Raw genomic sequence first — 27,210 nt, 5'->3', positions numbered from 1 at the left:
TCTTTATGGCAAAAAAAGATTGAAAATTTGGAATGGGCATTGATTATTGAAGGTGATATACAATTGACAATTTTGAGACATATTTAATAATATATAATATTATTTTTATATAAAAATGATAGTAAATACTTAAATAGTAATGACGTTTACAGTGCATAGTATAACTTTTACATGAAAATGTATTGTTGAGAGTAATGACCTTTGACAATTACCAGGGCCTCTTTAAAAAAGCTTATAAATAGTGATCCACCGCAAACATTGTTTGTTGTGAGATGAGAAAATAAAGAGTCCAATTCCCAGGAAGTACAGCTGGCTGCTTTCTTGGCTTATTTACAACATTCATTCAATCTCTCACTGCACTGCCAGCCTGCACTTCTTCACCCCCTCTCTCCTCTCTTCTTCAATGGCATCCAAGAAGCAAGATAGATGCTGATGATAAGTTGATAACATAGACAATATCATCTCATATTGGTGGTGGACAAGTTCATAAGACTCAACTCAAGAAGCTATTAAGCAATGGAAGAAACATTTGTACCACTGGAAGGTATCAAGAATGATCTCAGAGGAAGATTGATGTGTTATAAGCAAGATTGGACTGGTGGAATCAAAGCTGGTTTGAGGTATACATATACATTAATACATATATCTATATGCTCATTATTATTATTTTATAAATGTCTTATAGGCTCTATCTTTTAATTCTCTCAGGATTTGGGCCCCCACTACATACATATTCTTTGCATCTGCAATCCCTGTCATTTCATTTGGTGAACAACTAGAGCGAGACACAGGTACTATACATACATATATACTATACTCATTACTATTAAATTCAAAGACTGATGATATTGATAAGATTATGTATGTACCTTACTTGCAGATGGTGTTCTAACTGCGGTTCAAACACTGGCTTCAACTTCAATATGTGGCATCATACATTCAATCATTGGTGGTCAACCTTTGCTGATATTGGGTGTGGCAGAGCCCACTGTAATCATGTACACATTCATGTTCAATTTTGCAAAGGAGAGAGCAGAGTTGGGTAGGGAACTCTTTCTGGCATGGACTGGTTGGGTGTGTGTATGGACGGCACTCTTGCTCTTCTTGTTGGCCATTCTTGGAGCTTGCTCCATAATCAATAGGTTTACAAGAATTGCAGGAGAGTTGTTTGGCCTTCTCATTGCAATGCTCTTCATGCAGCAAGCTATCAAAGTAATTAATATTAGTATCTATCTCAATTCACACATACTTTCTTTGCAACCAATGTTTGTTATCTTAACATTCTAGTGTCATCATCATTGTCACAGGGTCTGGTGGATGAGTTTCGCATACCGGAACGACAGAATCCGAAAGCAATCGAATTCTTACATTCATGGAGATTTGCTAATGGCATGTTTGCATTAGTCCTTTCATTTGGCCTTCTTCTCACTGCATTGAGAAGCAGAAAGGCCAGGTCATGGCGCTATGGTAGTGGTAAGTACTTACCAGATGAAGTGATTCGAATATCATTTCTCTAATTAGTAATTACTATGCATTGTGAAGTTAATTTTGTTAAGTGTTGCTACAGGTTGGCTTAGGAGCTTAATAGCAGATTATGGTGTGCCACTTATGGTGTTAGTTTGGACTGGTGTGTCCTACATACCATCTTCAAGTGTTCCAAGTGGTATACCAAGGCGCCTCTTCAGCCCAAATCCATGGTCTCCAGGTGCATATGAGAATTGGACTGTCATTAAGGCATGTATTCCACATTACTAGAACTCTAAAGTCTAAAGAACACAAGATATATGAATCTGTTTAAGTTATAAATAGATTGATTTCTTATGACAGGATATGCTTCAAGTTCCTGTGGTGTACATAATTGGAGCATTTATCCCAGCAACCATGATTGCAGTGCTTTATTACTTTGATCATAGTGTGGCATCCCAGCTTGCACAGCAGAACGAGTTCAATTTGAGAAAACCATCTTCTTACCATTATGATTTGCTTCTTTTGGGGTTCTTGGTATGCAACTTTTATTTTCATGTGAAATTATTTTGTTAATTGTTTCTCTAGTAATGATAAAATTTCATCTCCTTTTTTGTTTTTTCTTTAGACCTTAATGTGTGGCCTTATTGGAATACCTCCTGCAAATGGAGTCATACCACAATCACCAATGCACACAAAGAGTCTTGCAACTCTTAAACATCAGGTAATAAAATCAGCTCATAGGTGTATGATCATTGTTAATAATATGAAACCATGAATCAAGATTTATGAACATATAACTCACCAAGAAAGTTATGCAGCTGCTTCGCAACAGACTCGTGGCAACGGCGCGAAAAAGTATAGGAAAAAATGCTAGTTTAGGACAGTTGTATGGTAATATGCAAGAAGCCTATCATCAGATGCAGACACCTCTTGTTTACCAAGACCCTTCTGCTAGAGTAAGTGTTTATTTAAGTTTCAATAAAACATATATATGCTTAAATAATTTGTACCATACTAAATATTATATATGTGAACATCTTGTGATCAGACACAAGGACTAAAGGAGCTCAAAGAATCAACAATAATAGCAGCTACAAGCATGGGAAACATGGATGCACCAGTGGATGAGACTCTATTTGATGTTGAGAAAGAGATAGATGACTTGCTTCCTGTTGAGGTAAAAGAACAACGTCTAAGCAATTTACTTCAGTCAACCATGGTGGGAGGATGTGTTGCAGCCATGCCTTTACTCAAGAAGATTCCAACCTCAGTCCTATGGGGCTACTTTGCATTCATGGCCATCGAAAGTTTGCCCGGAAACCAGTTCTGGGAGAGGATCCTTCTTCTCTTCACTGCACCTAGCAGAAGATACAAGTATGTTCTATTTCTTATGTTAAACTTTAGTACATCAATGATTGCAAAATCTGAAATTTCGTCTTGTTTTTGCAGGGTGCTTGAGGATTACCATGCTACATTTGTGGAAACAGTACCATTCAAGACAATTGCAACGTTCACAATCTTCCAAACGCTTTATCTTCTTGTATGCTTTGGACTAACTTGGGTTCCAATTGCTGGTGTCATGTTTCCAATGATGATCATGCTCTTAGTTCCTGTAAGACAGTACTTTCTCCCAAGATTTTTCAAAGGGCCACACCTTCAAGACTTGGATGCAGCATCATATGAAGAACAAACTGCTTTACCATATAACATTGCAACAGTAAGATGATCCAAAATTGTCACATTTTCATGCATAGTTTATACTTAATAGTTACTCATTTTGTATGTGTTTTTTGTTAACAGCAATCAGAGTTTGGAGCTGGTGCCTCTCAAGTTGGTGAAGGTGAAATCTTAGATGAAGTTATAACTAGAAGCCGTGGAGAGTTTAGGCGCACTAACAGTCCTAAGGTCACAAGCTCAACTCCAACTCCAGGAAATGATCTCAAAGGCCTTCAGAGCCCAAGACTGTCATTCAATTCTCGCCGTGGCGAGCTTTCGGCCGAGCACAGTCCTCGGTCCGGCACAAGAGGTCCTCACAGTCCAATGGCCAGAGAAGTAAGGTTGGCAAACTTGGGAAGGAGTCCTCTTAGCTCTGATTCAAAACAGCACAACAACAAATAGTTAAACTAAACGCTACCGTTTGATAAGTGTTTCAAGACATAAAATTCAGATATATTAAGATAACAGAGACATTTTACTTACTTTTATATTTTTTAAAATAGTTCTGTGTCCTTAAATATATCTGTATTTTGATTCTGAACTAATACCAAACGGAGCTACAAAGTTTGCAGTGATGATCATATTCATATCCCTTGGAAGGAGTTAGGTGACTTAATTTTTATTGCTTGTTTTATTAATATTGCTTGGCTTTGTTGTAACTTGTAAAGTCATTTCCTTATAATATACGGCAGATATGAATGTAACCATATAGTGTGGCCTTGGCGATTTTCCGAATGTTATTATTCTATTTGTTCATATATATGTGTAATCATGATCACGTGTTTGATTTATTAAATTAATTCTGACTAGTTTTGAATCTGTCGTATAAGCTTCAAATTGCACTTCAGATCAGATGCGTTTATGCAGGGTCAGAGCAACTAAGTACATGAGCCATCCTTGTATAATGAAAAGAAAAATATAAGTAGACAATGAAATATAAATTGGATAAACATGAAATGTAATAACAATAAACTAATAATCAGTTAAAATAAATTTCAGATGTCTATTTTTTGGGTGGAGTAATTAGTCTTGATTCTAAAGTCAAAATACAATTTTATTTAAATATTAGGGGTTGAAAATGAGTTAAGATCACTTATGAGTCAATTTAAACTTAACTCCTTTAACAATTCAATAAGATGAGCTTATAAGTTTGTCAGTCAAGTTTCAATTTAAATTTGAGCTCATTTATTAAATAAACCAAACTTAAATTTAAGTGAACTCTGCTCATTTACTCATAAAATGACTCAATTATATATTATTTATTATAATTATTTATATTAATAATATATTATAAATTTTATACTCATATATAATTTTATATATATTTATGAGAGAAGTATAAAATAAGTCATCTTATTTATATAGAATTATAATAAGTGTTAATTTATTTATATAAGTGTTAATTTTTTTATATATAAGTGTTAATTTATTTATATAAAATTATTAACTGATTCATGAGTTTGAGTCGACTAATAAATACACTTGATTGCTAATGAGTTAAGTCATGAATCAAGTTTAATGTTTGCGAGTCAAACTTAAACTTGATCTGGTACGACTCAATTCGATTATTTTTAATCTTGGACAACACAAAACATACCATCTTTATTTTAATAAGAAAATACACATACCTATATGCTCATGTTTTTCAATATTAAAAAAAAAAAGAAATAAAGACTCAATAGAGTTTCTTTTCTTTTGCTTTTACATAAATGGTAGAGAGAGTTATTCAGGGGAACTTCTTATATCCTATGTGTAGAAAGTGAAATTATTTCCTTCCAGAAAACACAAAAAACTTTCTTGCCTTCTGGCTAATAATCTCCATTCTCCATAAATAGTTTGTCAGCAAAGGCAACCATAGCATTTAATTTCTTAAGGAACTATTATCATTTGCTGGAACCATTTGATTTGTTTATGAATGGTCTTTTTCTTTATGAATTATTATCATTTAATTTGTCGTGTGGATAAAAATAAAACCTTTTGCAGAACCTTTTTGGTGATAGTGTGGTGGTGATTAATGTCTTACATACATATTGGTGGTCAAAAATTGACGATATAATTGCAACATGAAAACAATACCGCACTTGCTAGATGATGTGTATACTTGAAAAGGAGGAAAAAAAAAAAAGAAACGCATGAGTGAATATATATATTAAAAAAAATACTAAAAACTATCAGAATTTGTTGTCTTGTATTATTATTTAATTATTAATTTATTTTTTTTAATTTAATTCAACGATATATTTTATACTATATTTTTAAATATTAATAATCAACTTATCATTAAAAACAATAAATTTCAATGACTTTAATATTTTTTTATTAAAAATTCTATTCCCACCATCCACCTCCATATCCAAAACAAAAAGAAGAGGTGCGGCTCCCACATTCTCAATCAAATCAATTGCACCAAGCAAGCATGGAAGATGAGTAGTGATAATGTTGCATGCCATTCTACTGTTCCCTCCTACTCCTAGCTTAGTGGCTTGATAAGGTTCATCCTCCATCCATTCATAATAATGTTAATATGTTTCTTTTTTATTTTCGAGAAATTCTTGTATAATCATAAAATAAGTACAATCAAAATAATATCTTATTAATTTTAGATATTTTAATATTAAAAATTCATAAATGATTATTTTTAATTAATTTTAAAAATAGGATAATTACTGATGGTGATGTGAAAATACTTTCATGTGATGATAAGTCAATAAACAAGTCAATACATTTATCAACTTAACTATTATTTTAATATAAAAATATTTTTATGTGAATAATAATCATTGTAATTTTAGAATTATTTTAGGTGACTACCTAAAACTATATTATTATTCAATTTGATATTCCGTGGCCATACGAAAATTCCTATATTTGAAGAGCTTACGTCTCCAATGATGCCAAAATCTGTGTCTTTGAAGTGCAAGTTGAATCCATAAAAAGGCTTCAAATAAAGTAGTACTATGCATTGTAGCTTCATTCGTGTTATAAAGACAAAACCAAGTAGGTTTATAATCGTGCCATCGATTGGGTGAAGAGTTTGAACTTTGAACCACAACGACATAAACATTATTTAAGAAGTGACACGACAGTTGACCATGCCACCACTACTATAGGTTTATTATTTGTGAGGTTTTTCAACAATCATTTGAAAATGTCCCTCTTCAGAAGTTATGGCCACCCAACGATTTCTCCCTTTTAGGCACTAGTTGCATCTTCATCTTCAACTCAGTACGCATAATATCATAAAAAAATGCATGGTGGATTCTAAGATGAAAATTAGACTAGTAAATTTGTTTCATGATAAATTAGTATGATTTGACCAATGAAAAGAGTGATATTTAATTTGACAAATATTTGAATAATTTTAATTAATTTAACCAATGAGAAGAGTGATATTAATTTATGATCATATTTCATCATGAAGTATAAAAATATGATTTTATGATAACAAAACTGGGAAAAAAAAAAAAACACTGCACCACCTAACCATGACATCAATTATTTGTATCTGAAAAATGGTTCCAAGGTGTCCTAATTAATAAGTAACTATAATAGTGAGCCCAACTCAAAGCAAGACGGTAAGTTGGTCAAATATATACTTTAGGTTTAATTATTTCTTTATAATTTTACTAAATTTTTAATTAGATTCTTATATATATATATTTTTTAATGAGATCATTATATCATATCAAATTTTGTAATTAAATTTTTACTATGATAAAAAGGTTGAAATTAACAGAATATTTTATTAAACTATATAGAATATTTAGTCAAATGTTAGATATATTCATTTTGTTGAGCAGAATACCGCTAGGGAGACGAAAAATTAAACTAATTTTGGGATTCACCAAGAATCGAACTCTTGATTTTTTGGATCTAGTACTCTAATACCATGTCATGATACCACTCATCCCAAAAGCTTTAATTGATAGGAAAAGGTAATATTAATGATTATATCTCTAATAATACTCCATAAACCTCCATTGTACATATTGTATAAATATTTCATTGACTCCTCATATTTTCTCTTGAAAAAAATATATACACTTAATTAAAAATTTAATAAAACTATATAGATTGACGAATAATTGAATCTATAATTTATGACAATATTAAAAGCTGATACTTTATTTAGGTCTTTATGACTTCAAGAAATTATTATTACAGAAGTGCTACACATACAAGCCATTTTGATTTACAAGTCATACAAATTGGGCCAAATCCAACTAAAAGGACGCTCACCTATACGAGCGTGTTAACATGCCTGCTACTCAACGATTTTCATAGCGCGCTTCGCGTTTCTCCTCCTCTTCCTCCTTCTCTTCCTTCTTTGTGTTTTTCCTCTTTTTTCTTCGCGTGTTTCATCTTCATCATCTTTTTTTTTTATTACTGTTATTATTACTGCATTTTTTTCTCTTTCTATTTCTATTGATTTTGGAATATTTTGTATTTTTTTGTTTGATTTTTTCCTCCTAAAAAAAATAATGAGAATATGAAATAAGAAGATGAAGAAGAAAAAGCAGCAAAAGATGAGGAGTAGGAAGAGGAAGAGTTTTGAATTATATAGAACTTATAAGCACACATAAACCGAAAATTCTTAAAATAATACACCCAAATATCTTCGTGTTACACCTAAATTTACTGCAAATATAGAAAAATATTTTCTCTAATGCTGCATTTTTTTTGTTCTTCTTTTTGTTCTTATTTCTTTCTTTCTTTCTTTTAGTTGAACGAATATATGTTTATACTATTTCAAGTAATTTTTTATCATTATGTGTTTCTTCTTCTTTATTTAATTTTTTTATTTTTATTCTTGTTAAAAGAGTAAACAATAAGAAACTTGAGAAGATAAAATAAGAAAACAAAAGATGAATAAGAAAAAAAATGATGATGATAATGAAAAACAAGAAGAAGAAGCAGCAGAAGCAGAAGATGAGGAGGAGGGAGAAGAAGAGTTTTGAATTATGCAGAACTTATCAGCATACATACACTGAAAATTCTTAAATAATACACCCAAACATCTTCGTATTACACCCAAATACAGAAAAATATTTTCTTTAGTGCAGAACTTTTACATTTTATTCAATTCAAACCATCAACGATGAACAACCATTTTCACAAACAAAAACAATATTATTCACCTACAAAATCATAAACTACTACGAAAACATTAACTAGAATCGAACCACACCTCAACCACTTGATTGGATTCAAAATAATTAATTTCGTTCTAGTTCAATTGATAATCTGAACTTGAATTATTTATTATCTTTAATAACGAGATAACTGATGATGGAGGAGAATGAGAAAAAGGAAGGAGGAGAAGAAATTACAATAAAAAAAGAAAGAGAAAGAAGAGGAGGAGGAGGAGGTGTTGGTGATAGAGTAAAATAAGAAAAAACTTGAGAAGGTAAAATAAAATGAAAAAGATGAAGAATAAAAAAAGAAGAAGATGGTGATGATGATGAAAAAAAAGAAGAAGCAATAGCAGAAAATGAGAAGGAGGAAGAGGAAGAGTTTTGAATTATGCAGAACTTATCAGCACACATACACCGAAAATTCTTAAACAATATACCCAAATATTTTCGTGTTACACCCAAATTTGCTGCAAATACAGAAAAATGTTTACTCTAATACTGCATTTTTTCCATCTTTCTTTCTTTCTTTTAGTTCAACGAATGTATGTTCATCCTCTTTCAAGTAATTTTGTACCATTATATGTTTCTTCTTTTTTGTTTGATTTTTTTTTATTTTTATTAAAATAGTAAAACAAGAAAAAACTTGAAAAGATAAAATAAGAAAAAAAAGACGAATAAGAAAAAAATAAGATGATGATGAAAAAGAAGAAGAAGAAGGAGCAGAAGACGAGGAGGACGGAGAAAAAGAATTTTGAATTATGTAGAATTTATGAGCACACATATACCGAAAATTCTTAAACAATATACCCAAATATCTTCGTGTTACACTCAAATTTACTGCGAATACATAAAAATATTTTCTTTAATATATAATTTTTACATTACATTCAATTTAAACTATCAATGATGAAACATTATTCACCTACAGATTCATAAACTACTAACAAAAAGTTAACTAGAATTGAACTACATCTCAACTATTTGATTGGATTCAAAATAATAATCAATTTCATTTTGGTTCAATTGATAATCTGAACTTTAATTATTTATTATTTTTAATAACGAGACAAGGAGAAAAAGGAAGAAAAGGAAGAAAGGGAAAAAATTCTAATGAAAAGAGGAGGAGGAGGAGGAGGAGGAACGTGCAGTAACGGTACGAAGAAGAACGTGTGCGCATTGATTGAAAAATCTATTAAATTAGGAGGCGCGTAAAATGGGTGTTAGAAAAAGAGCATTTTACATGAAATAGAATATATGGACTTGTATAACTTGTATGGGTAAAACACTTGTATGTGGAGAATAATTATTATTATCATATATATTTTTCTTAAAACAACATTTACATTTAAGTTCCATTATTAGAGTACAATAGAGTCTATCTTACAATAAAAATTGAGAATTCCATCTATGGAAACCGTTATTTTAACGAGAACCACACATATATAATAAAGGATATGACCAGAAAGTGTGAGAAATTTCTCTACACTAATATAATTTCTTCCATCAAAATGTCTTTAAAGTAGTATTTATTTTTAAAAATTAGAATTATTAAAATAATAAGACTAAAATTTAATATTATATTTAGTAGTCAAAAATTAAAATTAAAAATTTTAGTCTTGGATATAAAATTTTAATCTCTTTAATACTTTTAAAAGATAAAGATATAAGAGACTGAAATATTAATAATATTTTTTTAATACTTAAAAATATTTTAATAAATATTTTCACTTTATATTTATATTTATCTTAAATAAAATAAAATACTAAGACATAACTCAATTTTATATATTTTACATTAAATATAATATAAAAATTTAATTTAATATCAATTTCTGTCTTCTAATTTTAATATCTCTTTAAAACGCAACCTAAAGTATCCCACTGTATATCACTATGAATGTTGACCTATTCATATTCAAGCTAATATAGTTCCAAGTTTATAGACATATAGATAAGTGATAGTATGAAACCGAAAATTACAATACTTTTCTGGGTATAGATATAGATGAAATAAAGAAAGAGATAAAAGAAAGAAAATATAGTAAGCTAGCTAGATTCCTTGTGTCATCTTTGATCAAGTTTATTTCTTATCAGCAATAATAAGACCAATGCTTTTGTGGCATTTCAAATTAAAAAAAAGTATTTGGGTACAATACAAGTCACTCCAACTCAACCTGAATTTATCATATTTTTATTATTGTCTTTCTAATATTACTCTTTAAATATTCTATATATGATATCATTATTGTGTGCAACTACCCAATACAAACTACACTAGAAACTATATATATATTTTTTACTTTGTTTTAGAACATAAATAAATTAATAAATAATATATACGAATGATTTAAAAAAAAAGTTATATTTATTAAGATAAATCTTTTAGTAACCTACTGTTATATCTTTAAAGTTTGAACTTTAAGGTTGTTTTTGGAATATAATAAACAATAATAAACTGAAAATTCATATATAATTAATTTTATATAAAATTAATAAATAAAAATTATTAGATAAATTAATAAATTTTATTAAATTATTATCTAATAATTTTTACTATCAACTTCACATAATAACAAAATTTTCATCTAATAAAATAATAATAAATAAAATTATTAATAAATTTCTCCTCTTAGACCATGTGACATAATCGGTTATGAAAGATCTCAAAATTTTGAGATCTAATAAATGGAAGTTTTTTTAGAAAGAAAGTGTTAGACTCGTTTTTACGAGATTTTTTTTGAAAATATCTTATTTAGATTATTTTTTATTAGTCTAACGTTAATGATAATTAATTATAGTAGAAGTACATAAAGAATACATAAAATTAATCACAAAATATTTTTTTAATTTTTTATTTTTATTTAAAATTTTTAAAATGAGAAGAATCAATTTTTCTCTATTTCTACAAAAAAATTATTTTGTGATTAATCTTATACACTCTTTATATACTCCTTTAATCACATGGTCCATAAGGCACTTTATCTCACCTGTAAATTCTTAAGATATCAACCTACTATAAAATAATTACCATCAAGATATAATCAATACATACCCACCAAAATCACTCACCCTCAATTCTAGTTGCCTTCCTATATGAATATCAAAGGGCAAATAGCAAATGGCAAATTCTGATATTAAGTCCAACCAGTTTATACGCCAGAACACATAAGTTAATGAATCTTGACAAGTTTTTTATCTCCTTTTCAGTATAAGAACTTTCATGCAATTGTGATTCGAACATATAAGTTAAAGAAAGCTACTAAATTTAATCTTACAGAATATTTTTCCATCACCAATCTCTTCTGTCCTTCCTTAATAATTTTGGCTATGACATCCTCAACCTACGAACATACATCATATATAAATTAATATATTTTATTAAATTATCATCTAATAATTTTTAATTATTAACTTTATGTAATAACAAAATTTTCATCTAACAGAATAATAATAAATGAAACTATTAACAAATTTTTCCTCCTAGATCATGTGACATAATCGGTTATGAAGGATTTCAAAATTTTTTATATATCATTCGGGCCTGTTATAGATACAAGCTTACAAGTTGGCCCAGCCCAAATACAACTCACGCGCATGAAGAGAGATTACATGGAACGTTACATTCACGCGCTCAACACTCAAACGGTTACGTATGCTACAAGTTATGGCAGACTCTTCCACTTCTTCCACTTCTTTCACTTCCCAAAGCGATTCGAAAACAAGGAAACCCTTCCATTTTCGAGCGAAAATCGAAGTTCAAAATATACAACTCGTTGTTCGAAACCTCCATCAAAACACCATCAAACTCTCCATCAAAAATCTGAAGAGAAAACAAAACAACAAAACTCAACGTAAGTTCATTAAGATTCATGTATATTTTCCAGATTACAAACTACGTTTTACCTTTCTTCTACGTCGTTGTTCTAGGGTTTACTGTTATTCTTGCTTCTTTGTTACACTGTTCTTCTACGTTGTTGTTCTAGATTTTTTGGGCTATATTCCGTAGATTGGGGGGTGTATACTGCTTGACCTTGTAATGTGGCTTGATATTGAAGCATGTTTGAGTGATATCTGACTAATATATATGGATGTATCTGAATAATATCTATGGGTGTATCTCACTGTTATCAATGGGTGTATCTTGTTGATATCTTTGGGTGTATCTGACTCATATATATGGGTGTATCTTACTGTTATCAATGGGTGTACCTTATTATTATTAATGGGTGTATCTGACTCATATATATATGGGTGTATCTTACTGATATCTTTGGGTGTATTTTTCGTTTCAGAGAAAATGGCAGCAAGAAACCAAACAAAAGACCTTAAGTGTGCCACACATCTCCTGAGTGATAAGTTCAGAAACATGACTGAGGAGAAGAAGGCAATTGTGAGGGATCTCGGATTCGGTGGGTTGATGCACATCCCACCACTAAGGGTGGATCACCAACTCTTAAGGGAGCTGGCAAACAACTTCAAACTTGGGGAGAACAGACTGAAGACATGATATGGTTCTTTCCAAATAACACCAAAAAAAATAGGTCATGCACTTGGCATCAATGCAACAGGTAACTAGCTTAAAATTATAGGTGTATATTAAGTTGTTGCTTGGGTCTATTTAAGTTGATGCTTGGGTGTTTTTGAACCGACTTGGATACTTTGTTGTCTTCCTTTTTGTAGGAGATCTATTTCCTGAGAAAGTTGAGTATAAGAAACTTTCTGATGATGACAAAATAATTTATAGAAGATTTTAGGGTAAGACCCTCAAAAGTCTTACCGATGAAATGATGGAAATCGGCGTTGGCAACGAAGAGGAACGCCTGATGTTCAAGAGGATATTCATCCTCTACATACAGATGGCGTTCCTTTTGCCAACGACGATAAACAAAATATCGCCCGTGGCACCTGGCCCCAATTTTTAAGATGGACGGCATATCGGAGAGAAACTGGGGGGCATGTTTTGAACTTCATGGTCAAGGGCATCACAGACTACCAGGAGAAGAAGAAGAAATCAATTAATGGCTGCCTCTTCGCCCTCATGATAATCTACTTTCATCTTTCAAAAAACAAAGGCAAGAACAGGACTGAAAGACCACCAAAGCCTTGGATTGCCAACTGGACTAAGGAGCAGTTGGTGGAAAGAATGTCTGCAGAAAGAGAGGAAATTTTGGTAAGTAAACATAATAAGTTGGGTGTATTTTATTTACCTGAATGCTGCTAACTAAAATATCTCATGTTTCAGGGGATTGTGAAGATGGCAGAGACAAGAGAAAAAATGAAAAAAAAAGAAAAAAAAAGAAAAAAAAAAACAAGAAATAAAAAAAAATAAAAAAAGGAAGGCGAGTCCAACATCGTCTTCGAAGACAAAAACTACTAATAGTGACACTTCTACCTCTGAGTCTGAGGCTCAAGAAGACTCAGAGGATTCGGGAAGAAAATACCCCGGCAAAAAGGGGAAAAAGTAAGTACCATACTTGGGTGTAATTTCTTTTTCGAGTTGGGTGTATTTTGTTTGATCACGTTGGGTGTATGTAGTTTATTAAGCAGGGTGTGTTTCGTTTGCTGCGTTGGGTGTATATTTAATATTCAGTTGGGTGTATCTCGTGAATTCATTTGGGTGTATTTTTAGTATGTTCTAAATGATGATTGTTTGCCTTCCAGAATGGACTCCAGAAAAAGAAAGCAGAGGCAAGAGGAGTCAGATTTTGATTCAGAATCTGAATCTGAACCAAGTGATGAGTAATGTCCTGAAATTATTACTCCTTTCTTTTGGCTTCATTATAAAGATTTCGTGTATTAATTGAAGTGTCTATTATTAACTTACAGGAGCAAAAAATCATCACCTGCGGAGAAGGAGAAGAAAAAGAAAAAAAACAAAAACAACACCAAAAGAGTAAGCACTTCTTTAATTAATATTCTGTGATAAAATTAATTTTTTATTTCTGATTGGTACTCTCTTTTTTCCACCCAGAACACAACAAGAAAATAAAAAAGTTGTTGTGGAGGATTCACCTCCTGAAGAAGATCAATACTTTGACGGGTACAGTACCTCGTAAGCTATATTACGGTCTATCATTGTAATTATTTTTGTTAACATCTTATTTTATAAATGTAGTGAGAGATATGAAATATCAAGTGACGAACTCGATGAATTGCTAAGGGAAAACGTTGATAAATCTGCTGCAGAGGGGTATGTCTTGCTGGGCTGTGTATTTGAGATTTTGGTGTGTTTTGTTTGCTAATAATTGTATCCTGTTTCGCAGGGAGAACCAAGCTAACCTGCGATCGACAAAAGGCCGCTATGTGTCCTCTGAAATGTAAGAAGCTTTATTATTTAATAAAATCTTGTTATCATGATTTGGATGTATTTGGTGGAACCATTTGGGTGTATTTTGTGGATCAAGTTGGGTGTATGTTGTTTACTAAGTTGGGATATTTCGTTTGTTTTGTTGAGTGTATATTGTCCATTCGGTTGATTGTATCTTGTGCATTCATTTGGGTGTATTTTATACCTGTATCTTATTTGGTCTGAATAACATGAAATCTGTTTAGACTACCGGCTGTGAACTTGGGAAGTGATGATCCTTCCTCTCAAGGACGCACAGAACAGAGTAGTGTAAACCAGCCATCACAGAGCATGTAATTTCTCTTTCAAATAACCGTTACTTTTGTTCTTCTATTACCTTCTACTTCTAATTCTGTATATATTTTTTTTAGAAAAAAAGCCCTTTATTATTTTATTCAAGAAAAAAAAGGCAGCAAAAAAAAGCAAAAACTGCAAGTATGTAAGTTCTCAAAAAACAAAGCCTGTCTTCTTTTTGAATTGTTCGGGTGTATTTTTTGACCTTCTTTGGGTGTATTTTAGGTTGAGTCCAACTGATTCGAATATGATGGTTGTGAGGGAACAATCACCATCGGAAGCGCTTGCAATGTGAGTTTTCCAAGAATATTTCAACCTTATAACCTTATTATTTTCAAAGGCGTTGTTAACCTTTCATTTTTCTTCTTGTTTAGAGTCCCGATCCAGGTTTTTGTGCCGGCATCCCAAACAACCCCTGAGACAGATTTCGAACCAACCCCTATGCTACGGATTGAAGGGACTACAGAAACGTAAGAAATAGTATTGGGTGTATATTTGTTTAGGGTTTGGGTGTATATTTGCTAACAGTTTGGGTGTATATTGTTCCTGATCAATTTTTTTTACGCCATGATTAATTTTGTGTAACTGTGCAGCACTCCTGAATCCCCCAAACAACTTCAAGAAACCACACCCACGCTTCCCCCAGCTCCAACTAAAATGTAAGTTCATCAGACTAAAATCAATCTTTGCTTATCATCCGTATATTCTTATTCTTACTCTTATTCTTATACGTCATGACGCAGTCATCCAGCCGCAGAAGACGCTGCTGCCCTGTTGATGATGGCACGGACAGCAACCTATGTTCCTAAAACAGATCCAGGGATGCCATCATTCAGCCTTGGATTGACTGATTCAAGCCAGGAGGGGGCGTCAATGCAGGAGACAGAAAGGAAAAAATCTCCAGAAAACTGCAAGTATGCTAGAACAATTAGACAGTTTGGTCCAAAAATTAGCAAGCAATGCGGCGAAGGAAAAAGACGAAAGTCCACAAATTCAGAGGGAGATTGGGGGAGAAAGTTCTGCAAAGTTTGAAACTCCTGGGGTAATAAATCAAATTCCATATGATATGAAACAAAAGTGCTACATCTGGGGGACGAGACTGAAGGAAGACGCAGATGGCAATACTAACGAGTACGAGGAGATGTATACTCTGATTGGCTAAGGAGAATACATTTTGATGAGAATGCACCTTGCATCCCTCCAGCCAAAAAGTGATATAGAATCTCAGGTAATATTAGAATAACGTTAATGTTTTTACACCAAAATTCAACTGCAATGTTTATTAATGTAAAATTGATTTCGGCATATATTTCTAGATTGTATCTGCCATCTGCCTCATCCTGAACCAGAAAAATGAAAAGAGGTTTCAGGAACAAATATACTGTCTCCCCCTCGATATTGTGGTAAGTGTTACTTCTACGAACTTTGGGTGTATTTTCGGTATTGATTTGGGTGTATTTTTTAGGTTCGATTGGGTGTAAGTTGTGTATTTTCAGTATTTCATTTCTTCTTTCCCAATTCTTGCAGAGCATGGCACTTTCGGATCACCCAAAGGGGGAATTCATATCACCAAAAACGAAAAAGGAATTCAGGGTGGAAGCCTACCCGAGTTTCATTCCCTTCATAGATAGAAAAAAATTAACTTCGCATCCATATGTAAGTTTTCGTTTGCTAAATTTGTTAGTACGCTTATTTACTTATATGCCAAATAAAATAACACACTGTTGAAATGTGGCAATCCTTCATATTTTTGCTCCTGTTTGCCACTCGGGGCATTGGTGGTTATGGCTGATAAATACAACAAAGCGGAAATGTCAAATACTTGACCCGCTACACAAAAAAGCTCCAAGCGATGAGAGAAAGGACATTAATAAATTCACTGTAAGTTGCATCTGTCTTCTTTACTTTAATAGATAGGTCTATTTCGTTAGTTGTGTTGGGTGTATATTGTGCATTCAGTTGGGTGTATCTTGTCCATTCATTCGGGTGTATTTTCTGATTTATTTTGGTATTTAAGGGATATGTATTTTCAAGATTGATAACATATGCCGGCGGAGAACCTCTGCAGAAAGGGGAGAACGAGAAGAAAATTAAAGCATCATATGTTAAAATATCAGGCCAAAAAACAAGGTATAAATTTGTGACTCTGAACATTAAACTTTCCTAAATGAGATTTGTAATTTATTTTCTTCGTTTTCAGCTATGACTGCGCTATCTACGTTATGAAGTGGCTTGAGTTAATTGAGCCGGAAAACATCAAAAAGGGGAAGTATGAATGGGATAATTGGCCGCAGGTAACTGTCTTTAGAACTATATAACTCTGTATTACTTTACTGAATTAATATTGCTGTTTAAACAGAATATACTTTTTAATTGTAGGAGGAGGTGGACCACTATAGAGTGGAGTATGCTTCCCGGATACTATTCAGTGAGATGAATAAGCAGAGAGATTGGGCAATTAGAGAGAGTAGTGCTATAAGGCTGTCGAAGCCATCCTCTGTATTATTGAGTCCGTTTTGTCAGATTAATTCTGCTGATATAGGAATTGCTGGGTAGTATGTAAATTGAACAAATGATGTAAATATTTGCCATTTATCAACAACTTCTATTCCATGTATATTTTTTCCCATAGTTAAACTATCTGTGCTGGTAAACTGTCTGTGATGTATTCAAAAACTGTATTACAGGTTGTAAAATATGAAGCAAAAAATCAAGGCATGTATAAAAGCAAATTATAAACTGTTACACCCAACGCAAGTCTAATAATACACCCAAGATTGCATAAAATATACACCCAACTGTCTGTGCTGTATTCAAAATGTATGAATTACATGTACTAAAATATGAAGAAAAACATCAAATGAAATATACACCCATAACCTGCGAATTTTTACAGCTTTTGTTATATATGTATCTATATATGGGTCTATATGTAAATTGTGAATTAACAAAAATACACCCAAAATAAACAGTGCTTTTACACCCATATTCTATAAAACTATACACCCAAAGAGTTATCCCCTGCTGCTGGTACCCTGAACTGATAATTCATAACGTGTCCTTGATATTGACTGGAATTTGAATGCGCCGCTGATGTAGCATCAAACAGGTTTATCTGAATATAACACTCACACATTAGCTAAACTATTAACGAGAAAAATAAACTCAATCGCCACAAATTTAAAGAACATTTCTTTTACCTCGCTTAAAACTTTCGTCTTCTTCTTCTTTGTGGCATTTGCAATCTGTTTCTCCAGCTTTGAACCTAGCTTGTTTTTTGGACGTCCTTTTGTTCGAATCCTTGGCGGGCTTTGAAGCTCGTTAACGGATTTCAAGTTGGCGTCTTCGTGGGATAAAGAAGATGTCCCCTTCCTTTTGGCTTTTAATGCTTCCATCTCGGCCATGACGTTATCGTACGCACGGTGCAGAATTGCAGTCAGCTCCTCCGATTCGGAGGCAAATTCGCAAATATTTTGCAAATGAAAAACCAATTGGTCGAACCTCTTGCTTCTTGGCTCCATTAGTGGCTCGTCGTGGCTGCTCTTGATGTGTTTGTGTCGCCTCTTTACCTTCTTGCTCCATCGTTCCAGTATGTATCTAGGGCACACTTGGCTTACTTGTTCGAAGCTTAACACGCTTAGTGCGTGACGGCACAGTATCCCTCTCGACTCGAATAATAAGCATTGGCATTTTACCTCGGCTGCAACTGAGTCGTAGGTAACAGCGAACTTGTTGAATATTGAGCTGGAAACTTGTTCTCCGACTTCATATATTGAATAGCCTAGAGCGGAATTCTTTAATCTGGTGATGCAATTCGCCTTTCCTCTGAATTGCACTTGGACTTCCCTAAACTTTGCATGAGTGTACGCATCTTGAAACTGAGCTTCAATGGAGGATTTGGTTGCACACGGTATGACCGTATGAAAATCTGCAGCGTCTGATTCTCTCTCTGCTTGCTCCCTGCTTCCGAGGCAATTATCGTATTGTTTGACGAACTGAATAAGCGAGCTGTTTCGGGTGATGTACTTGTTAAAAAATGAATGCATGTTTTCGCTCCTTTGTGTGCTTCTTGGTGCGCGAAATTGTGAACTATACTTTTTCACAACTCTCATAATCCCTGGTAATGGCTCCAAAAACTTGGTGCGCTCAATACCATGGCATTACACAACTTCGCACAACTAACCAGCAAGTGCACTGAGTCGTCCAAGTAATAAACCTTACGTGAGTAAGGGTCGATCCCACGGAGATTGTTAGTATTGAAGCAAGCTATGGTCATCTTGTAAATCTTAGTCAGGCAAACTCAGATATATATGGTGATGAACGAAAATAACATAAAAGATAAAGATAGTGATACTTATGTAATTCATTGGTAGGAACTTCAGATAAGCGCATGAAGATGCCTTCCCTTCCGTCTCTCTGCTTTCCTACTGTCTTCATCCAACCCTTCTTACTCCTTTCCATGGCAAGCTCGTGTAGGGTCTCACTGTTGTCAGCAGCTACCTCCCATCCTCGCAGTGAAAGCTAATGCACACACTCTGTCACAGTGCTGCCAATCACCGGTGTGGTTCCCTCCCCTACCGGAATAGAATAACTCTTTTGCGTCTGTCACTAACGCCCAGTAGGTTACAGGTTTGAAGCACGTCACAGTCATCCAATCATTGAATCCTACTCAGAATACCACAGACAAGGTTAGACCTTCCGGATTCTCTTGAATGCTGCCATCAGTTCTTGCCTATACCACGAAGACTCTGATCTCACGGAATGGCTGGCTCGTTTGTCAGGCGAGCACTCGGTTGTCAGGCGATCAACCATGCATCGTGCAATCAGGAATCCAAGAGATATTCACTAAGCCTCAGATGCTTGTAGAACAAGAATGGTTGTCAGTCACCTTGTTCATGGGTGAGAATGGTGATGGGCGTCAATCATCACCTTCATCATGTTGAAGAACAAGTGATATCTTGGATAAGGAACAAGCGGAATTTGAATGGAAGAACAATAGTAATTGCATTAATACTCGAGGTACAGCAGAGCTCCACACCTTAATCTATGGTGTGTAGAAACTCCACCGTTGAAAATACATAAGCATAAGGTCTGGGCATGGCCGAATGGCCAGCCTCCCAATGATCTAAGAACTAAAATGTCCAAAGATGATCTAGAGATCTAAAAGTGATCAAAAGATTTCTATACAATAGTAAAAGGTCCTACTTATAAGAAACTAGTAGCCTAGGGTGTACAGAAATGAGTAAATGACATAAAAATCCTCTTCCGGGCCCACTTGGTGTGTGCTTGGGCTGAGCAATGAAGCAATTTCGTGTAGAGACTCTTCTTGGAGTTAAACGCCAGCTTTGGTGCCAGTTTGGGCGTTTAACTCCCATTTGGGTGCCAGTTCCAGCGTTTAACGCTGGGATTTCTTGAGGTGACTTTGAACGCCGGTTTGGGCCATCAAATCTTGGGCAAAGTATGGACTATTATATATTGCTGGAAAGCCCAGGATGTCTACTTTCCAACGCCGTTGAGAGCGCGCCAATTGGGCTTCTGTAGCTCCAGAAAATCCGCTTCGAGTGCAGGGAGGTCAGAATCCAACAGCATCTGCAGTCCTTTTGAGTCTCAGAATCAGATTTTTGCTCAGGTCCCTCAATTTCAGCCAGAAAATACCTGAAATCACAGAAAAACACACAAACTCATAGTAAAGTCCAGAAAAGTGAATTTTAACTAAAAACTAATAAAAATATACTAAAAACTAACTATATCATATCAAAAACATACTAAAAACAATGCCAAAAAGTATACAAATTATCCGCTCATCACAACACCAAACTTAAATTGTTGCTTGTCCCCAAGCAACTGAAGATCAAATAAGATAAAAAGAAGAGAATATGCAATGAACTCCAAAAACATCTATGAAGATCAGTATTAATTAGATGAGCGGGGCTTTTATCTTTTTGCCTCTGAATAGTTTTGGCATCTCACTCTATCCCTTGTAATTCAGAATGATTGGCTTCTTTAGGAACTTAGAATCCAGATAGTGTTAATGATTCTCCTAGTAAAGTATGATGATTCTTGAACATAGCTATTTATTGAGTCTTGGCTGTGGCCCAAAGCACTCTGTCTTCCAGTATTACCACCGGATACATACATGCCACAGACACATAATTGGGTGAACCTTTTCAGATTGTGACTCAGCTTTGCTAAAGTCCCCAATTAGAGGTGTCCAGGGTTCTTAAGCACACTCTTATTTACCTTGGATCACAACTTTATTTCTTTCTTTTTCTTTCTTTTTCGGTTTTTTTTTTCGTTTTTTTTTTTTGAAATGCTTTTTCTTGCTTCAAGAATCATTTTATTGATTTTTCAGATCCTCAGTAACATGTCTCCTTTTTCATCATTCTTTCAAGAGCCAACATTCATGAACCACAAATTCAAAAGACATATGCACTGTTTAAGCATACATTCAGAGAACAAAAATATTGCCACCACATCAAAGTAATTAAACTATTATAAAATTCAGAATTCATGCAATTCTTTCCTTTTCAATTAAGCATGTTTTTATTAAGAGAGGTGATGGATTCATAGGACATTCATAACTTTAAGGCATAGACACTAAGACACTAATGATCACAAGACACAAACATGGATAACCATAAGCATAAAAATTCGAAAAACAGAAGAACAAATAACAAGGAAATCAAGGAACGGGTCCACCTTAGTGATGGCGGCTCTTTCTTGCTCTTGAAGATCCTATGGAGTGCTTGAGCTCCTCAATGTCTCTTCCTTGTCTTTGTTGCTCCTCCCTCATGATTCTTTGATCTTCTCTAATTTCATGAAGGATGATGGAGTGTTCTTGATGCTCCACCCTTAGTTGTCCCATGTTGGAACTTAGTTCTCCTAGGGAGGTGTTTAGTTGCTCCCAATAGTTTTGTGGAGGAAAATTCATCCCTTGAGGAATCTCAGGGATCTCATGATGAGTGAGATCTCTTGTGTACTCCATCCTTTTCTTGGTGATGGGCTTGTCCTCATCAATGGGAATGTCTCCCTCTATGTCAACTCCAACTGAATAACAGAGGTGGCAGATGAGATGAGGAAAGGCTAACCTTGCCAAGGTGGAGGTCTTGTCCGCCACCTTATAGAGTTCTTGGGCTATAACCTCATGAACCTCTATTTCTTCTCCAATCATGATACTATGGATCATGATGGCCCGGTCTATGGTGACTTCGGACCGGTTGCTAGTGGGGATGATTGAGTGTTGTATGAACTCTAACCATCCTCTAGCCACGGGCTTGAGGTCATGCCTTCTCAATTGGACCGGCTTTCCTCTTGAATCTTGCTTCCATTGTGCGCCCTCTTCACATATGGTTGTGAGGACTTGGTCCAACCTTTGATCAAAGTTGACCCTTCTAGTGTAAGGATGCTCATCTCCTTGCATCATAGGCAAGTTGAACGCCACCCTCACACTCTCCGGACTAAAATCCAAGTATTTCCCCCGAACCATAGTGAGATAATTCTTTGGATTCGGGTTCACACTTTGGTCATGGTTCTTTGTGATCCATGCATTGGCATAGAACTCTTGAACCATCAAGATTCCGACTTGTTGAATGGGGTTGGTAAGAACTTCCCAACCTCTTCTTCGGATCTCATGGCGGATCTCCGGATATTCACTCTTTTTGAGTGAAAAGGGGACCTCGGAGATCACCTTCTTCAAGGCCACAACTTCATAGAAGTGGTCTTGATGCACCCTTGAGAGGAATCTATCCATCTCCCATGACTCGGAGGTGGAAGCTTTTGCCTTCCCTTTCCTCTTTTTAGAGGTTTCTCCGGCCTTGGATGCCATAAATGGTTATGGAAAAACGAAAAAGCAACGCTTTTACCACACCAAACTTAAAATGTTTGCTCGTCCTCGAGCAAAAGAAGAAAGAAGAGAGTAGAAGAAGAAGAAAAGAGGAAGAAGGGAGATGGTAGTGTGTTCGGCCAAGAAGGGTAAGAAAGGGGGTTTAGGTTGTGTGAAAATGAAGAGTTGAAGAAGGGTATTTATAGGAGAGAGGGGGGGTAAAGGTTCGGCCATTATGGGTGGGTTTGGGAGGGAAAGTGGTTTGAATTTGAAGGGTGAGGTTGGTGGGGTTTTATGAAGGATGGATGTGAGTGGTGAAGAGAAAGATGGGATTTGATAGGTGAGGGGTTTTTGGGGAAGAGGTGTTGAGGTGATTGGTGAATGGGGGAAGAAGAGAGAGAGTGATGGTAGGGTCCTGTGGGGTCCACAGATCCTGTAGTGTCAAGGAAAAGTCATCCCTGCACCAAATGTTGCTCAAAATCAAGTTTTGAGCCATTTCTGGCGTTAAACGCCGGGCTGGTGCCCATTCCTGGCGTTTAACGCCAGGTTCTTGCCCTTTACTGGCGTTTAACGCCAGTCTGGTGCCCCTTTCTGGCGTTAAACACCCAGAAGGGTGCCAGACTGGGCGTTAAACGCCCAACAGCTAGCATTACTGGCGTTTGAACGCCAGCTTCTCCTCCTCCAGGGTGTGCTGTTTTTCTTCCTGTTTTTCATTCTGTTTTTGCTTTTTTTCATTGTTTTTGTGACTTCTTATGATCATCAACCTACAAAAAAGATAAAATAACAAAAGAAAATAATTAATTATAAAACATTGGGTTGCCTCCCAACAAGCGCTTCTTTAATGTCATTAGCTTGACAGAGGACTCTCATGGAGCCTCAGAAACACTCAGAACCGTGTTGAAACCTCCCAACACCAAACTTAGAGTTTGAATGTGGGGGTTCAACACCAAACTTAGAGTTTGGTTGTGGCCTCCCAACACCAAACTTAGAGTTTGACTGTGGGGGCTCTGCTTGGCTCTGTTTTGAGAGAAGCTCTTCATGCTTCCTCTCCATGATGACAGAGGGATGTCCTTGGGCCTTAAACACCAAGGATTTTTCATTCACTTGAATGATTAACTCTCCTCTGTCAACATCAATCACAGCCTTTGCTGTGGCTAGGAAGGGTCTGCCAAGGATGATGGATTCATCCATGCACTTCCCAGTCTCTAGGACTATGAAATCAGTAGGAATGTACTGGTCTTCAACTTTAACCAGAACATCCTCTACACGTCCATGGGCTTGTTTTCTTGAGTTGTCTGCCATCTCTAATGAGATTCTTGCAGCTTGCACCTCTAAGATCCCTAATTTCTCCATTACAGAGAGGGGCATGAGGTTCACACTTGACCCTAAGTCACACAAGGCCTTCTTGAAGGTCATGGTGCCTATGGTACAAGGTATAGAAAACTTTCCAGGATCCTGCCTCTTTTGAGGCAGTTTCTGCCTAGACAAGTCATCCAGTACTTTGGTGAGCAAGGGAGGTTCGTCCTCCCAAGTCTCATTTCCAAATAACTTGTCATTTAGTTTCATGATTGCTCCAAGGTATTTAGCAACTTGCTCTTCAGTGACATACTCATCCTCTTCAGAGGAAGAATACTCATCAGAGCTCATGAATGGCAGAAGTAAGTCCAATGGAATCTCTATGGTCTCATTTTGAGCCTCAGATTCCCATGGTTCCTCATTGAGGAACTCAGAGGAGAGTGGTGCACGCCCACTGGGGTCTTTTTCAGTGGCGTCCTCTTCCTCTCTTTCCTCTCCATATTCGGCCATGTTGATGGCCTTGCACTCTCCTTTTGGATTTTCTTCTGTATTACTTGGGAGAGTACTAGGAGGGAGTTCAGTAACCTTCTTGCTCAGCTGACCCACTTGTCCTTCCAAATTTCTGATGGAGGACCTTGTTTCATTCATGAAACTTTGAGTGGTCTTTATTAGATCAGAGACCATTGTTGCTAAGTCAGAAGTATTCTGCTTAGAACTCTCTGTCTGTTGCTGAGAAGATGATGGAAAAGGCTTGCCATTGCTAAACCTGTTTCTTCCACCATTATTGTTATTGAAACCTTGTTGAGGTCTCTCTTGATTCTTCCATGAGAGATTTGGGTGATTTCTCCATGAAGAATTGTAGGTATTTCCATAGGGTTCTCCTAGGTAATTCACCTCTTCCATGGAAGGGTTCTCAGGATCATAAGCTTCTTCCTCAGATGAAGCATCCTTAGTACTGTTTGGTGCATTTTGCATTCCAGACAGACTTTGAGAAATCAAATTGACTTGTTGAGTCAATATTTTATTCTGAGCCAGTATGGCATTCAGAGTGTCAATCTCAAGAACTCCTTTCTTCTGACTAGTCCCATTGTTCACAGGATTTCTTTCAGAAGTGTACATGAATTGGTTATTTGCAACCATTTCAATTAGCTCTTGAGCTTCTGCAGGCGTCTTCTTCAGATGAAGAGATCCTCCAGCAGAGCTATCCAAGGACATCTTAGATAGTTCAGAGAGACCATCATAGAAAATACCTATGATGCTCCATTCAGAAAGCATGTCTGAAGGACATCTTCTGATTAATTGTTTGTATCTTTCCCAAGCTTCATAGAGGGATTCTCCATCCTTCTGTCTGAAGGTTTGGACTTCCACTCTAAGCTTACTCCATCTTTGTGGTGGAAAGAACTTTGCCAAGAAGGCATTGACTAGCTTTTTCCAAGAGTCCAGGCTTTCTTTAGGTTGAGAATCCAACCATATTCTAGCTCTGTCTCTTACAGCAAAAGGGAATAGCATCAGTCTATAGACCTCAGGGTTAACCCCATTAGTCCTGACTGTGTCACAGATTTGCAAGAATTCAGCTAAAAACTGATGAGGATCTTCCATTGGAAGTCCATGGAACTTGCAATTCTGTTGCATTAGAGAAACTAATTGAGGCTTAAGCTCAAAGTTGTTTGCTCCAATGGCAGGGATAGAGATGCTTCTCCCATAAAAATCAGGAGTAGGTGCAGTAAAGTCACCCAGCACCTTCCTTGCATTGTTGGCATTGTTGTTGTTTTCGGCTGCCATGGGTTCTTCTTCTTTGAAGAATTCGGTCAGGTCCTCTAGAGAGAGTTGTGCTTTGGCTTCTCTTAGCTTTCTCTTCAAGGTCCTTTCGGGTTCAGGATCAGCTTCAACAAGAATGCCTTTGTCTCTGCTCCTGCTCATATGAAAGAGAAGAGAAAAAGAAAATGTGGAATCCTCTATGTCACAGTATAGAGATTCCTTGAAATGTCAGAGAAAAAGAGAAATAGAAAGAAGAAGGAGAAGAAGAATTCGAACTTTAATTAGATAAGGTTCGAATTGTGCATTTAGAAGGAGTGGTACTCCATAAATAGAAGGATGTGAGAAGGAGGGAAGAGGATTTTCGAAAATTCAATTAAAAGATTTTGAAAACATTTTGAAAATTTGATTGATAATTTTCGAAAATTGAAAGTGGAAGAGAAATCAAGTGATTTTTGAAAAAGATTTTGAAATTAGAAACTAAAAAGATTTGATTGAAAACTAATTTGGAAAAGATATGATAAAAAAAATATGATTGAAAGGTTATTGTCTTAAAAAGATGTGATTGAGAAGATATGATTTGAAAACCATTTTAAAAGATATGTTTTGAAAATTATTTTAAAAGATTTGATTTGGAAAATTAGTGACTTGCCTAACAAGAAAAGATATGATTCAAACATAAAACCTTCCTTAACAGAAAAGGCAAAAAATTTGAGATGTTCAATCAAATCATTAATTGTTAGTAAGTATCTTTGAAAAAGGAAAGAAATTGATTTTGAAAACATTTGATTGAAAAGATTTGATTTGAAAAAGATTTGATTTTGAAAAACTTGAAAAAAATTGATTTGAAAACAAAATCTTCCCCCTAGCACCATCCTGGCGTTAAACGCCCAGAATGGTATACATTCTGGCGTTTAACGCCCAAAATGCTACCTTTTTGGGCGTTAAACGCCCAACCAGGTACCCTGGCTGGCGTTTAAACGCCAGTCTGCCTTTTTCACTGGGCAATTTTGAATGCTCAGCTTTTTCTGTATAATTCCTCTGCAGTATGTTCTGAATCTTCAATCCCTTGTATCATTGACTTGAAAGGACACAAATTAAAAATATTTTTGGATTTTTAATAATTAAAATGTAACAAGAATCAAATAACAATGCATGCAAGACACCAAACTTAGCAGTTTGTATACTACTGACACTAATGAACTGAAAATGCATATGAGACACACAAAATACTTCAAGTCAATAGAATTCAAAGTTTAGAACACGAAAATCATCAAGAATTACTTGAGGATCCTTAAGACACATGAATGAATGCATGTAATTGACACCAAACTTAAGATGAGACACTAGACTTAAGCAAGAAACATCAAATATTTTTG

The 27,210-nt window shown here is 35.0% G+C and overlaps 1 protein-coding gene and 1 non-coding gene across 2 annotated transcripts; both read left to right on the top strand.

The window, feature by feature from the left end:
* Positions 1–259: 259 nt before the first annotated feature.
* LOC130936372 (boron transporter 1-like) lies at positions 260–3,887 on the top strand. The gene is made up of 11 exons (XM_057866437.1): positions 260–620; positions 709–791; positions 881–1,212; positions 1,308–1,473; positions 1,568–1,734; positions 1,828–2,001; positions 2,093–2,188; positions 2,286–2,423; positions 2,516–2,841; positions 2,917–3,184; positions 3,268–3,887. The coding sequence occupies exons 1-11, from the start codon at positions 517–519 to the stop codon at positions 3,583–3,585; spliced, it is 2,172 nt and encodes a 723-aa protein (XP_057722420.1). The 5' UTR covers positions 260–516; the 3' UTR covers positions 3,586–3,887.
* Positions 3,888–25,345: 21,458 nt separating this feature from the next.
* LOC130938224 (small nucleolar RNA R71) lies at positions 25,346–25,453 on the top strand. The gene has a single exon (XR_009069398.1). It is a non-coding gene; the product is annotated as a small nucleolar RNA R71 (small nucleolar RNA).
* Positions 25,454–27,210: the final 1,757 nt, after the last annotated feature.

The sequence above is a fragment of the Arachis stenosperma genome, chromosome 6, assembly GCF_014773155.1.
Source record: "Arachis stenosperma cultivar V10309 chromosome 6, arast.V10309.gnm1.PFL2, whole genome shotgun sequence".
NCBI lineage: Eukaryota > Viridiplantae > Streptophyta > Magnoliopsida > Fabales > Fabaceae > Arachis > Arachis stenosperma.
This window is presented reverse-complemented; position numbering and strand designations above follow the sequence as displayed.

Excerpts from the sequence above, each read along its gene's own strand:
- LOC130936372 (XM_057866437.1), top strand. The coding sequence starts at position 517 with ATGGAAGAAACATTTGTACCACTGGAAGGTATCAAGAATGATCTCAGA. Across the intron at positions 792-880 it reads ACAACTAGAGCGAGACACAG|ATGGTGTTCTAACTGCGGTT; the intron begins GTACTATACATA and ends CCTTACTTGCAG. Across the intron at positions 2,002-2,092 it reads TGCTTCTTTTGGGGTTCTTG|ACCTTAATGTGTGGCCTTAT; the intron begins GTATGCAACTTT and ends TTTTTTCTTTAG.